Raw genomic sequence first — 14,131 nt, forward strand, 5'->3', positions numbered from 1 at the left:
TAAATAAAGCCTTTTGTGGCTGTATTTTCGGCAGTATTTTGGGGAGAAAACTGTATTAGTATTATTGTGGTATAGGATTGTCCCTTATTGTCTACATCTCATATACTTACCTATGGGTCTTCTCATCTGTATCATTAGTGTATGCACAGTGGTGTCCATATAGGCATTTTTTTCTATTGGATATTACCTTATTTGCTTTAGCGCAGGTGTAGGCCTTATTATGGGCTTTGTTTCTAAGGAACAAGTGTGTTGCTTTTTTAATTGTTTTTAACTGTCTGTTTTCTGTATTGCTTGTTTCATCTGTTTTTCATTGTAATAAAAATTGTTCTATTTTGCTAAATCCAATGTGTGGTGATCCACATTGTATAGGACCCTCACTTTTTCTCTTTGCTGCTTTCTAATATACATGGTTGGAGGTCAGGGTGATCCCACTGTATAGTCCGTGGTGCCCCCTTCTTAGTCATTTTTTATGGGACACAGGCCAAGTGTTATGCTGCCTGCCACTAGGAGCACACTAAATTAACACAGAAAGATTAACTCCTCCCCTGCAGTATACACCCTCTCACTGGCCAATATACAACCAGTTCGGTAGAAAAGCAGTAGGAGTATTAAACAAGAGACAATAAAACTATATCAAAACCAAAGGAGTAACAACAAGCCAATAGCCTAACAGGGTGGGTGCGGTGTCCCCCAATGATTGGTTCGGAGAAAAGGATTTTACGGTGAGTACACAAAAATCCCTACTTCTCCTACGCCTCATTGGGGGACACAGGACCATGGGACGTCCTAAAGCAGTCCCTGGGTGGGGAGCAACATAGCTGCTAATACCCCATGTACCATAGGCTTACAGCTAAGTTACTGCCGACTGCAGAATGTGCTTGCCAAGGGCAGCGTCTGCAGAGGATAGAGAATGAATGTGGTAGTGTTTTGTAAAAGTATGCAAGCTGGACCAAGTCGCAGCTTTGCAGACCTGTTGTGACGCCTGGTCCCGAATGGCCTGGGGTGGGCCTTAGAGGCGCCCACCGACCGAGTAGAATGGGCCTTAATCCCTGCTAGGATAGGAGCACCCCTGACACGATAGTATTCCTGAATAGTCGATCGAATCCATTTGGCTAGAGTAGCCTTGGAAGCGGGCAAGCCCTTCCTTTGTCCCTCTGGAAGTACGAATAGAACATTTGACTTGCGGAAGGGAGCCGTCTGTGAGACATTCCATCGAAGGGCCCTAACCACATCGAGAGTGTGCAGAGCTTTCTCAAAGCGATGGACTGGTACCGAACAGAATGAACGCAGAATAATCTCCTCATTGAGGTGGAAGGAGGAAACGACTTTGGGTAGAAAGGAAGGAGAGGTCCTCAAGACTGCCTTATCTGGGTGAAAAATCAGAAACGGGGTCGGCAGGAAAGAGCCGCCAACTCCAAGACACGCCTGATTGACGTAATAGCCACTAGAAAAACCACCTTCCAGGAAAGGAAGGTGAGAGAGAGACGTCCTGCAGTGGTTCGAAAGGGGCCTCCTGAAGAGCTCCAAGGACCAAATTAAGATCCCATGGATCCAAAAGCATTTTATAGGGAGGCGCCACACGGGAAACTCCCTGAATGAACGTCTTAACCTGTAACCTGGTGGCAATTTTTCGTTGGAATAGGACTGACAATGCTGACACCTGTCCCTTGAGAGAGCTAAGTGCGAGACCAGACTCTAGGCCTGATTGGAGAAATTCCAATACGGAAGGGATGGATAATACCAGAAGAGATTGTCCATGGGCGTAGCACCATGCGTTGATGGTTTGCCAGGTACGGTGATAAATGCGCATGGACACGGGCTTCCTAGCACTAATCATGGTGGAGGATACCTCAGGGGAGAATCCAGATTGGGCTCGAATCCAGGATTCAGTGGCCATGCCATCAAAGACAGGGCCCCGGAGTTCTGGTGGTAAATCGGGCCCTGTGAGAGAAGATCCATGCGATCTAGGAAGCCGCCAGGGGACGTGGGCGACCAGCCGAACCAGTTCCGCGTACCATGCCCGGCGCGACCAGTCTGGCGCAACTAGGATCACCGGTACCCCTTCTGCTCTGATCTTCTTGATGACCCTCGGTAGCAGGGGAAGAGGGGGAAAAATGTACGGGAGGTGGAATTGATGCCACGGCAGGACCAGGGCATCTGCTCCGAAGGGGGCACGTGGATCGAGGGATCGGGCAATGAACTGGGGGACCTTGTTGTTTAGCCTGGAGGCCATAAGGTCCACATCCGGGATCCCCCAGCGATGACAAATCTGCTGAAAAACTTCCAGGTGGAGGGACCACTCGCCCGAGGTGAGCCCCTGGCGACTGAGGAAGTCCGCCGCCCAATTCTCCACACCTGGTATGTGGACCGCCGAGATGGGCGAATGGTTGCTCTCGGCCCAACGGAGGATGTGGATCACTTCGAGCATGGCCGTCTTGCTGCGGGTTCCCCCTTGACGGTTGATGTACGCTACTGCTGTGGCGTTGTCGGACTGGATTCTGATGGGGTGACCTGCCAGGAGATGGTGAAAACTGAACAAGGCTAGTCTGATCGCTCGAATTTCCAGGATATTGATGTGGAGACGCGACTATCGAGTGGACCACCGCCCTTGTGATGTGTGTTGGTTGAAGACCGCACCCCAGCCCAAAAGGCTGGCATCGGTGGTCACCACCAGCCAGCGCACTGGGAGAAAAGACTTTCCCTGGTACAGGGAGGACTTCAGTGTCCACCACCTGAGGGTCTGCCTGACCTGCTGAGACAGACGGAGACGACGGTCGAGAGAGGACGGGTTCCTGTTCCATGTCGACAGCAGCGCATGTTGTAAGGGACGGAGGTGGAACTAAGCAAACGGAACCGCTTCCATGGCTGCTACCATTTGTCCGAGAATGCGCATGCTGAAACGAATGGAGTAAGAGACTGGGCGGGAGAGAGTCTGTGCTCCGTGCTGCAAGGCCAAGGCCTTTTCTGGAGGGAGAATGACCAAGCCGTGGGAAGTGTCCAGGGTCATTCCTAAGAAGGAAATCCGCTGAGTCGGGACCGGAGAAGATTTGTCGAAGTTTATCTTCCAACCCAGGCGAGAAAGTGTATCCACCGTGATATCGACGGACTCCTCGCAGGCTGGATATGATGGGCCTTTTATCAGTAGGTCGTCCAGGTACGGAAGTACCATCACTACCCGAGCATGAAGAATGGCCATGGCAGCTGCCATGACCTTGGTGAAAACTCTGGGAGCAGTGGCGAGGCTGAAGGGTAAGGCCACAAACTGGAAGTGTTCCTCGCGAAAAGCGAAGCGAAGGAACTGTCCATGAGGAGGGAAAATTGGGATGTGAGGTAAGCATCCTTGATGTCTATGGATGCTAGGAACTCTCCCTTAATAATAATAATAATAATAATAATCTTTATTTATATAGCGCCAACACATTCCGCAGCGCTTTACAGTTTAACAGTTTCAAACACAACAGTCATAGGTAACAACGTTAACAATACAATAAAGCAAAATAGGACGACCCTGCTCGTGAGAGCTTACAATCTACAATGAGGTGGGGGAGATACAAAGTACAGGTGTGTATTTACAATGATGTATTTACAATGGTGGTCCAGCCATCTTCAGGGGTGGAGGGTAGATGGAGATAGTGAATGGGCTACACATACAAACATAAAATGACTTTGATTAGTTAACGTGGTAGGCCGCTCTGAACAAATGTGATTTGAGCGAGCGTCTAAAACTATGCAAGTTGTGGATGGTCCTAATATCTTGGGGTAGAGCATTCCCTTTTCCTTGGACGCGACAACAGAAGGGAGAGATTCCATTCTGAAGTGTCAAATTTTGAGTTCGCATCTCGGCTTCAGGAAAATGGCCGCCGCGATCTCCATCTGCGCATGCGCGGCATCCCGCGGCCATTTTCTTGAAGCCCCAGGCAGCAGAGGACTCCATATGCGCACGTGCGGCCTCAGGAAGATGGCCGCCCCCACAGATCACCAGGGAAATAGCGCAGATTGCGCGTTTTTTCTTCTCCTGCCCAGTGGATTCAGAAGATGGGCATGCGCAAACCACTACGCCACCAACGGAAAGATATGCAAGATCTGGGGGAAGAAACAGCGATGTCGCCACGCCCATATGACCTGACCAGCCTGATTGACAGGCGAAAACGGCGACTTTGGTAAGTTATTTCGGCAGCATAGGTGGGGAATCAGGGTACACAAAATACACTATAGTAACGCACAGCTCAGGCCCTATTTAACAGTATTTTTATCTCGTACTGAAAAAACGGGGTGACAGGTTCCCTTTAAGAAAAGTTAAAATGTTAATAATGTTGTGATTTAGAAAAGTTTGATAATGTTGTTAGAAATTGAGGACAGGAAAGGTTGAAAGTGAACCCGTAGGGGTTAGAGAGAGAGTCCTCCTGAGAACTGTAGAACGAAAGTTGGTTGCTGACAGAGAGACAATGACAGTACACCCAGCCAAGGAGCTAGGCGGTCCTGCATTGGTGAAGCTAGAAAGAAGAGTTTAGTTATTTTATAGTATTTTATAGTAGGCCTTTAGTGGGTTCAGCTTATACGCCCTTAAAGGAAAAGTTAAATTATTGTTCAGAATTTGCACTTAGTAGAATACCCGGAGGGGTACCAGAGGTTATTTATAGTCAGAATGTTATTTAAAAATATTTAACCTTGTTTTTGTTTGTAACGTTCAAGTGTCCTCACCTCCCATAAAGGAAGCTTTGTTATATTTACTTGTTCCAAGCATTTCAAAATTTTGTATGTCTTTTGCTGATATGTATTGTTGTTCTTCTTCCCAGTCCAGGAGTACTGGACTTAACCGGGGGTGGGCGGGGGGGGGGATGAAGAGTGCAGCGCCCCAGAGATCTGGTCGTTACAGTATGACACTCTGCCACTAAGGGGAGTGATGGTACGTCTGATGGCACTGTAGGAATTCTACTGACCAGGTATCACCAGCACACATTACACTTCACACTCCGGCCACTAGGGGGAGAAAAAGGCTTTATTTATTGGGCCACTCCTCACACTGGTAAAACTAGGGGTTGGATAGGGAGTTAGTCAGAAGCTGACTGGGTTGGATTCAGGCAACATCCCGTGGCAGGGGGTGTTGCAGGGAGAAGACACAGGGGGGTCCCTGTCGGGCGTGGGAACCTGGCAGGTACCTATAGAACAGAGCAGAACGTTACAGAACTGCGCCTGCACTACCTTGCGGCGGTATCCTAAGAAAGAGACACGAAGGGAAGGACATTGTGGAACAGTGAGAAACGAGATCAAGCACAAAGGAGAGCCAGTAGGAGTCGTGCCGTGAGACCGAGGCAACATCCTACTGAGGCGTGTAGCCGGTGGCCGGAAGACCGCGGAAGTAACTGACTCTAGGCCTTACTTCGAACTCCGCAGGACAGTTAATTATAGGTTGGCTGTCTACCTTAAATTTCCTACGAAGACATAGGGGGCAACGCGTGGAGAGGGTCGTCTCTAGGGTCCCGGAAGAGCTCCGAGCCTTCCCGTCATACGGGTGCGTCGTAGCCATAACATACCTGGGGGACGAGAAACTAGTAACATCTGGAACAAGAGAGAGAGAATTAGAAAGAACGAACGAACGAGAACAGAAGTTGTGAGGACTATTCCGAATGCTCAGCAGGGTAGCACTACAACACACAGGCACTAGTGGTAGGCACTGATTTCCACCTGCAAAGGGAACTCTGGATGTGCCCATTGGACCGGCCGGTTTCAGAAAGCCCTGTTAATCGTGCTCTGGATTGAGGATCCTGAAGTCTTAAGTAAAGAGGTAAAGAGACTGCAACCTTGTGTCCTCGTTATTGCCTGCATCTCACACCATCGCCATCTACATCACTGGGAAACCCTGGGGACATACTTCACCTGTGGGAAGGTATACCATCTAGCTGCCATTCCATCACCCCAGCGGACCCCAAGCAGCGTCGGTCGCCCTGACCGAATACCACAGGTGGCGTCACAAAACCTTGACAGACTCCTATCACCTTTTATTGGACGCCCCTTAGCAGGGTCACGGACCGGGTCTAGCCACCGTGACAGCCTCAGCACCGAATCAGAGAGGCCCGGTACCGAGAACTCGTGGCAGAGAAAGGGTTAAGCTCTTCCTGGTACAGCTTACCCACGGTCCTGTGTCTGTGTCCCCAAGGAGGAATAGGACGGCAGAAGGGATGTTCAGTGGCCCCGTAGCTGTCGGAGCTGTCAGTCAGCGTGGTGACACTGTGCGGCTGGTTTCCTCAGGAGTGCGAGAAACATGGCCCCCAAGATTTTGCAGGGCGCCTCACGTTCCAGACGAGAAGCGCCAAGAGAGTGGGCGGAGATCCGGCGGTGGGTGGAGCAATGCAAACCGCGGCCTAGTCCGGCTAAAAAGCCGGGGACTAAATTTCTGGGGCCTGCCAGCGATACGGGTCGGCGGCCCGCGACAGAACGCTGGCTGACCGCCGCTGGCACCCGGCCAACGGAGCTTCTCCCCAGGGACCAGGACCGCATTCTTCCACGCCGGTAAGCGTGAGGAGAATATACAGCGCGATGCAGCCTCTCGTCACTTGTGAGAGTAAGCGCTCCATCCATCCTCCCTGAACGGGGGATGGAGAGGGCCCTCCATCCATCTTCACCTCCGGGGCTTCCAGCGGTCGTGGGGCTCCAGTGACGCCATCAGGTGAGGGCCACTGATCATATAGCATTGGCCCAGGAGAGGAACATGAGAGCAGAAGCTCTATGTGCTCGCCGTGTTATATGGGTGGGGGGGGGGGGAGATCGGGACCAAAGGAGGAACCGTCGCCCAAGAATAGAATTTGGCGTGCCCCAGTTGTCGCAGAAGAGGGTGTGGGGAGTTATACTCCGTGTGCTCGAGTGTTGATAGTTCGGGGGAGAGCGGACCCTAGAAAAGGAATCCGTCGCCCCCATCACTCCGTTAATTAAAAAATAAAAATTTACAGAAAATAAAAATGAAAATAAAAACGTTGGGGTCTGAAACAGACCCAAGTGCCTCCTACAGACACTAAGCAAGAACTCGTTGTATATTGGCAAGTGAGAGGGTGTATACTGCAGGGGAGCAGTTAATCTTTCTGTGTTAACTTAGTGTCCTCCTAGTGGCAGGCAGCATAACACCCATGGTCCTGTGTCCCCCAATGAGGCGTAGGAGAAAAGGGGGGCAGACATAAGTCCTGCACAGGGGCCCTTCACAGTCAGTGTCCAATCCTTCGTTGAAGGACTGCACCATTGCAAGGTTAGAGTTAACAGACACCCTGCCTAAAGAATTAGTGAACACAGTCTGAGAACAAATTTTATAGCACAAACGTCACAACAATGCTAAATACACACCACCACTTCCATCAAGTGTAGGAAAGACGATAAATGCAAAAATAAAACATAATAAATTATTATTGAATATATTTAAAAATAGTTTAAAAATACCAAATCAAGCTACTGGAGTCACAAAAAAGAAGAACACATAGGACAGGGCCTATATACAATATCACAAATAATGTTACAGGTATGACCAAGGGTAAATTAATGTCACAAACAGATCATACAGCACACATATATACCTATGTATGGAATGAAATGCCCTCTGTGCAATCAATTGCTGGGTAAACATTTGGTTCAACCAAATGTTGAAGAAAAAGTGCCTAGTGCGTAGTGCAGTCAAAAAGGGAGGGGCATACATACATATAAGGTATCATAATTTAAATGTCATAATGACAAAACAAATCTCCAAAAGTCAGTAGTCACAAAATAATGTAATAAGTCCTCTGCATTAGTGGGTCATGAATAGAGCGCAGACTAAAAATGATGATAGACTACTGCACGCTTTGCAAAGTGCTTTATGCTAAGTGCTAAGTGTACACTTTTACACTCAGGTATGACGATGCATTTCTCTCCTATAGTGTCATAGTCCTCCTTTAGCTGCACCTTCTACGGTCATTAGTGAGTTCAGTACGCACTCTTTTCATCTTGTTACGGGCATCTGCATTATCTCTTCAGCACACAACGTGTGGCTATTTGACTCTCACTGCACTAAGCACTTAGCACTTAGCATAAAGCACTTTGCAAAGCGTGCAGTAGTCTATCATCATTTTTAGTCTGCGCTCTATTCATGACCCACTAATGCATAGGACTTATTACATTATTTTGTGACTACTGACTTTTGGAGATTTGTTTTGTCATTATGACATTTAAATTATGATACCTTATATGTATGTATGCCCCTCCCTATTTGACTGCACTAGGCACTTTTTCTTCAACATTTGGTTGGGTGTTACCTTACCCAGCGATTGATTGCACAGAGGGCATTTCATTCCATACATAGGTATATATGTGTGCTGTATGATCTGTTTGTGACATTAATTTACCCTTGGTCATACCTGTAACATTATTTGTGATATTGTATATAGGCCCTGTCCCTGCTTGATTTGGTATTTTTAAACTATTTTTAAATATATTCAATAAAAATTTATTATGTTTTATTTTTGCATTTATCGTCTTTCCTACACTTGATGGAAGTGGTGGTGTGTATTTACCCTGCCTAAAGAGAACGGATTAAAGAGTGTTACACAACTATAGATTAATTCCTGATATTTCACTCAACGAGTCATTCAGTGTATAATACTGGTTGATAAAACATAACTGAAGACAAGACATTGTATTAAATATTCATACTGCATACTTTGTCTTCTCAACTACGGAGGAAAATTTATATTAGGAAAAGACTGGTAGGATTAATAAATGTGCCTAATGTGGATTCACACTGAAACTAATCTTTTCGTGTTATGCTGCACTCCAGGGTCATTGGTCTAATTTCCAAACATAGAAGCTCCTAATAAGAATGGGCTGATGTCTCTTTAAATTGGCCATTCATTTTAGAATACTGGTGGATAAAACAAGACTGAACAGAAGACCTTCACTGCCTTCTACACATCATAGGGAAAAATTCATAACTCCTTCCCTCCATCTACCTCAGGGTCCTGAGGAACATTGGGATGTTCTTGTTTACAGTCCCGTGGAAGACGAGGATGGGGACATCTCTCTGGTGTTGTCCTCTTACTGGATAGAACTGGAGGAAACAAATACAGAAAGAGAACTCATTTTTTTACACAAAGATAATTAAAGGATGTATGTATTTAGTTCTGTCTATTACCTGGTGATGTGAGGGGCTGAGGAACCTCCATCATGACGTCCTTGTACAGATCTTTGTGTCCTTCTAAATACTCCCACTCCTCCATGGAGAAATAGACGGTGACATCCTGACACCTTATAGGAACCTGACACATGCAATGATACTGTCTGTTATGGCTGGCAATCAGGCAACACAGCGTGCAGTAATCAGCGCACATACAGAGATCTGGCAATAACCAAAAACAATAGGACGAGCTCTGAGACGTGGAATCTCTGTAGACTGCAGTACCTGATCTATCCTCACACAACTGTAAGCAGCAGTGGATTGCGCCTATCAACTACCTATGCAACTCGGCACTGCCTGAGGAGCTGACTAGCCTGAAGATAGAAATACAAGCCTGACTTACCTCAGAGAAATACCCCAAAGGAATAGGCAGCCCCCCACATATAATGACTGTTAGCAAGATGAAAAGACAAACGTAGGAATGAAATAGATTCAGCAAAGTGAGGCCCGATATTCTAGACAGAGCGAGGATAGCAAAGAGAACTGTGCAGTCTACAAAAAACCCTAAAACGAAAACCACGCAAAGGGGCAAAAAGACCCACCGTGCCGAACTAACAGCACGGCGGTGCACCCCTTTGCTTCTCAGAGCTTCCAGCAAAAGTTAATAGCAAGCTGGACAGAAAAAACAGAAAACAAACTAGAAGCACTTATCTAGCAGAGCAGCAGGCCCAAGGAAAGATGCAGTAGCTCAGATCCAACACTGGAACATTGACAAGGAGCAAGGAAGACAGACTCAGGTGGAGCTAAATAGCAAGGCAGCCAACGAGCTCACCAAAACACCTGAGGGAGGAAGCCCAGAGACTGCAATACCACTTGTGACCACAGAAGTGAACTCAGCCACAGAATTCACAACAGTACCCCCCCCTTGAGGAGGGGTCACCGAACCCTCACCAGAACCCCCAGGCCGACCAGGATGAGCCACATGAAAGGCACGAACAAGATCTGGGGCATGGACATCAGAGGCAAAAACCCAGGAATTATCTTCCTGAGCATAACCCTTCCATTTGACCAGATACTGGAGTTTCCGTCTAGAGACACGAGAATCCAAAATCTTCTCCACAATATACTCCAATTCCCCCTCCACCAAAACAGGGGCAGGAGGCTCCACAGATGGAACCATAGGTGCCACGTATCTCCTCAACAACGACCTATGGAATACATTATGTATGGAAAAGGAGTCTGGGAGGGTCAGACGAAAAGACACCGGATTGAGAATCTCAGAAATCCTATACGGACCAATAAAACGAGGTTTAAATTTAGGAGAGGAAACCTTCATAGGTATATGACGAGAAGATAACCAAACCAGATCCCCAACACGAAGTCGGGGTCCCACACGGCGTCTGCGATTAGCGAAAAGCTGAGCCTTCTCCTGGGACAAGGTCAAATTGTCCACTACCTGAGTCCAGATCTGCTGCAACCTGTCCACCACATAATCCACACCAGGACAGTCCGAAGACTCAACCTGTCCTGAAGAGAAACGAGGATGGAACCCAGAATTGCAGAAAAATGGAGAGACCAAGGTAGCCGAGCTGGCCCGATTATTAAGGGCGAACTCAGCCAACGGCAAAAATGACACCCAATCATCCTGGTCAGCGGAAACAAAACATCTCAGATATGTTTCCAAGGTCTGATTGGTTCGTTCGGTCTGGCCATTAGTCTGAGGATGGAAGGCCGAGGAAAAAGATAGGTCAATGCCCATCCTACCACAAAAGGCTCGCCAGAACCTCGAGACAAACTGGGAACCTCTGTCAGAAACAATATTCTCAGGAATGCCATGTAAACGAACCACATGCTGGAAGAACAAAGGCACCAAATCAGAGGAGGAAGGCAATTTAACCAAGGGCACCAGATGGACCATTTTAGAAAAGCGATCACAGACCACCCAAATGACCGACATTTTTTGAGAAACGGGAAGGTCAGAAATGAAATCCATCGAAATATGTGTCCAAGGCCTCTTCGGGACCGGCAAGGGCAAAAGCAACCCACTGGCACGTGAACAGCAGGGCTTAGCCCTAGCACAAATTCCACAGGACTGCACAAAAGCACGCACATCCCGTGACAGAGATGGCCACCAGAAGGATCTAGCAACCAACTCCCTGGAACCAAAGATTCCTGGATGACCGGCCAGCACCGAACAATGAAGTTCAGAGATAACTTTACTAGTCCACCTATCAGGGACGAACAGTTTCTCGGCCGGACAACGATCAGGTTTATTAGCCTGAAATTTCTGCAACACTCTCCGCAAATCAGGGGAGATGGCAGACACAATGACTCCTTCCTTGAGGATACTCGCCGGCTCAGATAACCCCGGAGAGTCGGGCACAAAACTCCTAGACAGAGCATCCGCCTTCACATTTTTAGAGCCCGGAAGGTATGAAATCACAAAATCAAAACGAGCAAAAAATAACGACCAACGGGCCTGTCTAGGATTCAAGCGCTTGGCAGACTCAAGATAAGTAAGGTTCTTATGATCAGTCAAAACCACCACGCGATGCTTAGCACCCTCAAGCCAATGACGCCACTCCTCGAATGCCCACTTCATGGCCAGCAACTCTCGGTTGCCCACATCATAATTACGCTCAGCAGCAGAAAATTTCCTGGAAAAGAAAGCACATGGTTTGAACACTGAGCAACCAGAACCTCTCTGTGACAAAACCGCCCCTGCACCAATCTCAGAAGCATCAACCTCGACCTGGAACGGAAGAGAAACATCAGGTTGACACAACACAGGGGCACAGCAAAAACGACGCTTCAACTCCTGAAAAGCTTCCACGGCAGCAGAAGACCAATTAACCAAATCAGCACCCTTCTTGGTCAAATCGGTCAATGGTCTGGCAATGCTAGAAAAATTACAGATGAAGCGACGATAAAAATTAGCAAAGCCCAGGAATTTCTGCAGACTTTTTAGAGATGTCGGCTGAGTCCAATCCTGGATGGCCTGAACCTTAACCGGATCCATCTCGATAGTAGAAGGGGAAAAGATGAACCCCAAAAATGAAACTTTCTGCACACCGAAGAGACACTTTGATCCCTTCACGAACAAGGAATTAGCACGCAGTACCTGGAAAACCATTCTGACTTGCTTCACATGAGACTCCCAATCATCTGAGAAGATCAAAATGTCATCCAAGTAAACAATCAAGAATTTATCCAGATACTCACGGAAAATGTCATGCATAAAAGACTGAAAAACAGATGGAGCATTGGCAAGTCCGAACGGCATCACCAGATACTCAAAATGACCCTCGGGCGTATTAAATGCCGTTTTCCATTCATCTCCCTGCCTGATTCTCACCAGATTATACGCACCACGAAGATCAATCTTAGTAAACCAACTAGCCCCCTTAATCCGAGCAAACAAGTCAGAAATCAATGGCAAGGGATACTGAAACTTAACAGTGATCTTATTAAGAAGGCGGTAATCAATACACGGTCTTAGCGAACCATCCTTCTTGGCTACAAAAAAGAACCCTGCTCCCAATGGTGACGACGATGGGCGAATATGTCCCTTCTCCAGGGACTCCTTCACATAACTGCGCATAGCGGTGTGTTCAGGTACGGACAAATTAAATAAACGACCCTTAGGGAATTTACTACCAGGAATCAAATCGATAGCACAATCACAATTCCTATGCGGAGGTAGGGCATCAGACTTGGACTCTTCAAATACATCCTGAAAGTCCGACAAGAACTCTGGGATGTCAGAAGGAATGGATGACGAAATAGACAAAGATGGAACATCACCATGTACTCCCTGACAACCCCAGCTGGTTACCGACATAGAGTTCCAATCCAATACTGGATTATGGGTTTGTAGCCATGGCAACCCCAACACGACCACATCATGCAAATTATGCAGTACCAAAAAGCGAATAACTTCCTGATGTGTAGGAGCCATGCACATGGTCAGCTGGGCCCAGTACTGAGGCTTATTCTTGGCCAAAGGTGTAGCATCAATTCCTCTCAACGGAATAGGACACCGCAAAGGCTCCAAGAAAAATCCACAACGTTTAGCATAATCCAAATCCATCAGATTCAGGGCAGCGCCTGAATCCACAAACGCCATGACAGAATATGATGACAAAGAGCACATTAAGGTAATGGACAAAAGGAATTTGGACTGTACAGTACCAATAACGGCAGAGCTATCGAACCGCCTAGTGCGTTTAGGACAATTAGAAATAGCATGAGTAGAATCACCACAATAGAAACACAGTCTGTTCAGACGTCTGTGTTCGTGCCGTTCTACTTTAGTCATAGTCCTGTCGCACTGCATAGGCTCAGGCTTACTCTCAGACAATACCGCCAGATGGTGCACAGATTTACGCTCGCGCAAGCGACGACCGATCTGAATGGCCAAGGACATAGACTCATTCAAACCAGCAGGCATAGGAAATCCCACCATTACATCCTTAAGAGCTTCAGAGAGACCCTTTCTGAACAAAGCCGCTAGTGCAGATTCATTCCACAGAGTGAGTACTGACCATTTCCTAAATTTCTGACAATATACTTCTACATCATCCTGACCCTGGCATAAAGCCAGCAGATTTTTCTCAGCTTGATCCACTGAATTAGGCTCATCGTAAAGCAATCCCAGCGCCTGGAAAAATGCATCAACATTACTCAATGCAGAATCTCCTGGTGCAAGAGAAAACGCCCAGTCCTGTGGGTCGCCGCGCAAAAAAGAAATAATAATCAAAACCTGTTGAATAGGATTACCAGAAGAATGAGGTTTCAAGGCCAAAAATAGCTTACAATTATTTCTGAAGCTCAGGAACTTAGTTCTGTCACCAAAAAACAAATCAGGAATCGGAATTCTTGGTTCTAGCATCGATTTCTGATCAATAGTATCTTGAATCTTTTGTACATTTACAACGAGATTATCCATTGAGGAGCACAGAGCCTGAATATCCATGTCCACAGCTGTGTCCTGAAGCACTC

The 14,131-nt window shown here is 47.2% G+C and overlaps 1 protein-coding gene across 2 annotated transcripts in view; it reads right to left on the reverse strand.

The window, feature by feature from the left end:
- The window catches only part of LOC138664110 (zinc finger protein 420-like), a 292,426-nt gene that overhangs the window by 70,348 nt on the left and 207,947 nt on the right, over positions 1-14,131 (reverse strand). Inside the window, exons 4-5 of one of the 2 annotated variants that reach the window (XM_069750536.1) lie at positions 9,149-9,272; positions 8,967-9,064 (exon numbers count right to left, since the gene is read on the reverse strand). The exons of the other annotated variant lie outside the window; for it this stretch is intronic. Coding sequence (XP_069606637.1) covers positions 8,967-9,064; positions 9,149-9,272 — 222 coding nt within the window. The remainder of the gene's footprint in view (positions 1-8,966; positions 9,065-9,148; positions 9,273-14,131) is intronic. 2 annotated transcript variants of the gene reach the window in all.

This window comes from Ranitomeya imitator, chromosome 2 (assembly GCF_032444005.1).
Source record: "Ranitomeya imitator isolate aRanImi1 chromosome 2, aRanImi1.pri, whole genome shotgun sequence".
Classification (NCBI taxonomy): domain Eukaryota; kingdom Metazoa; phylum Chordata; class Amphibia; order Anura; family Dendrobatidae; genus Ranitomeya; species Ranitomeya imitator.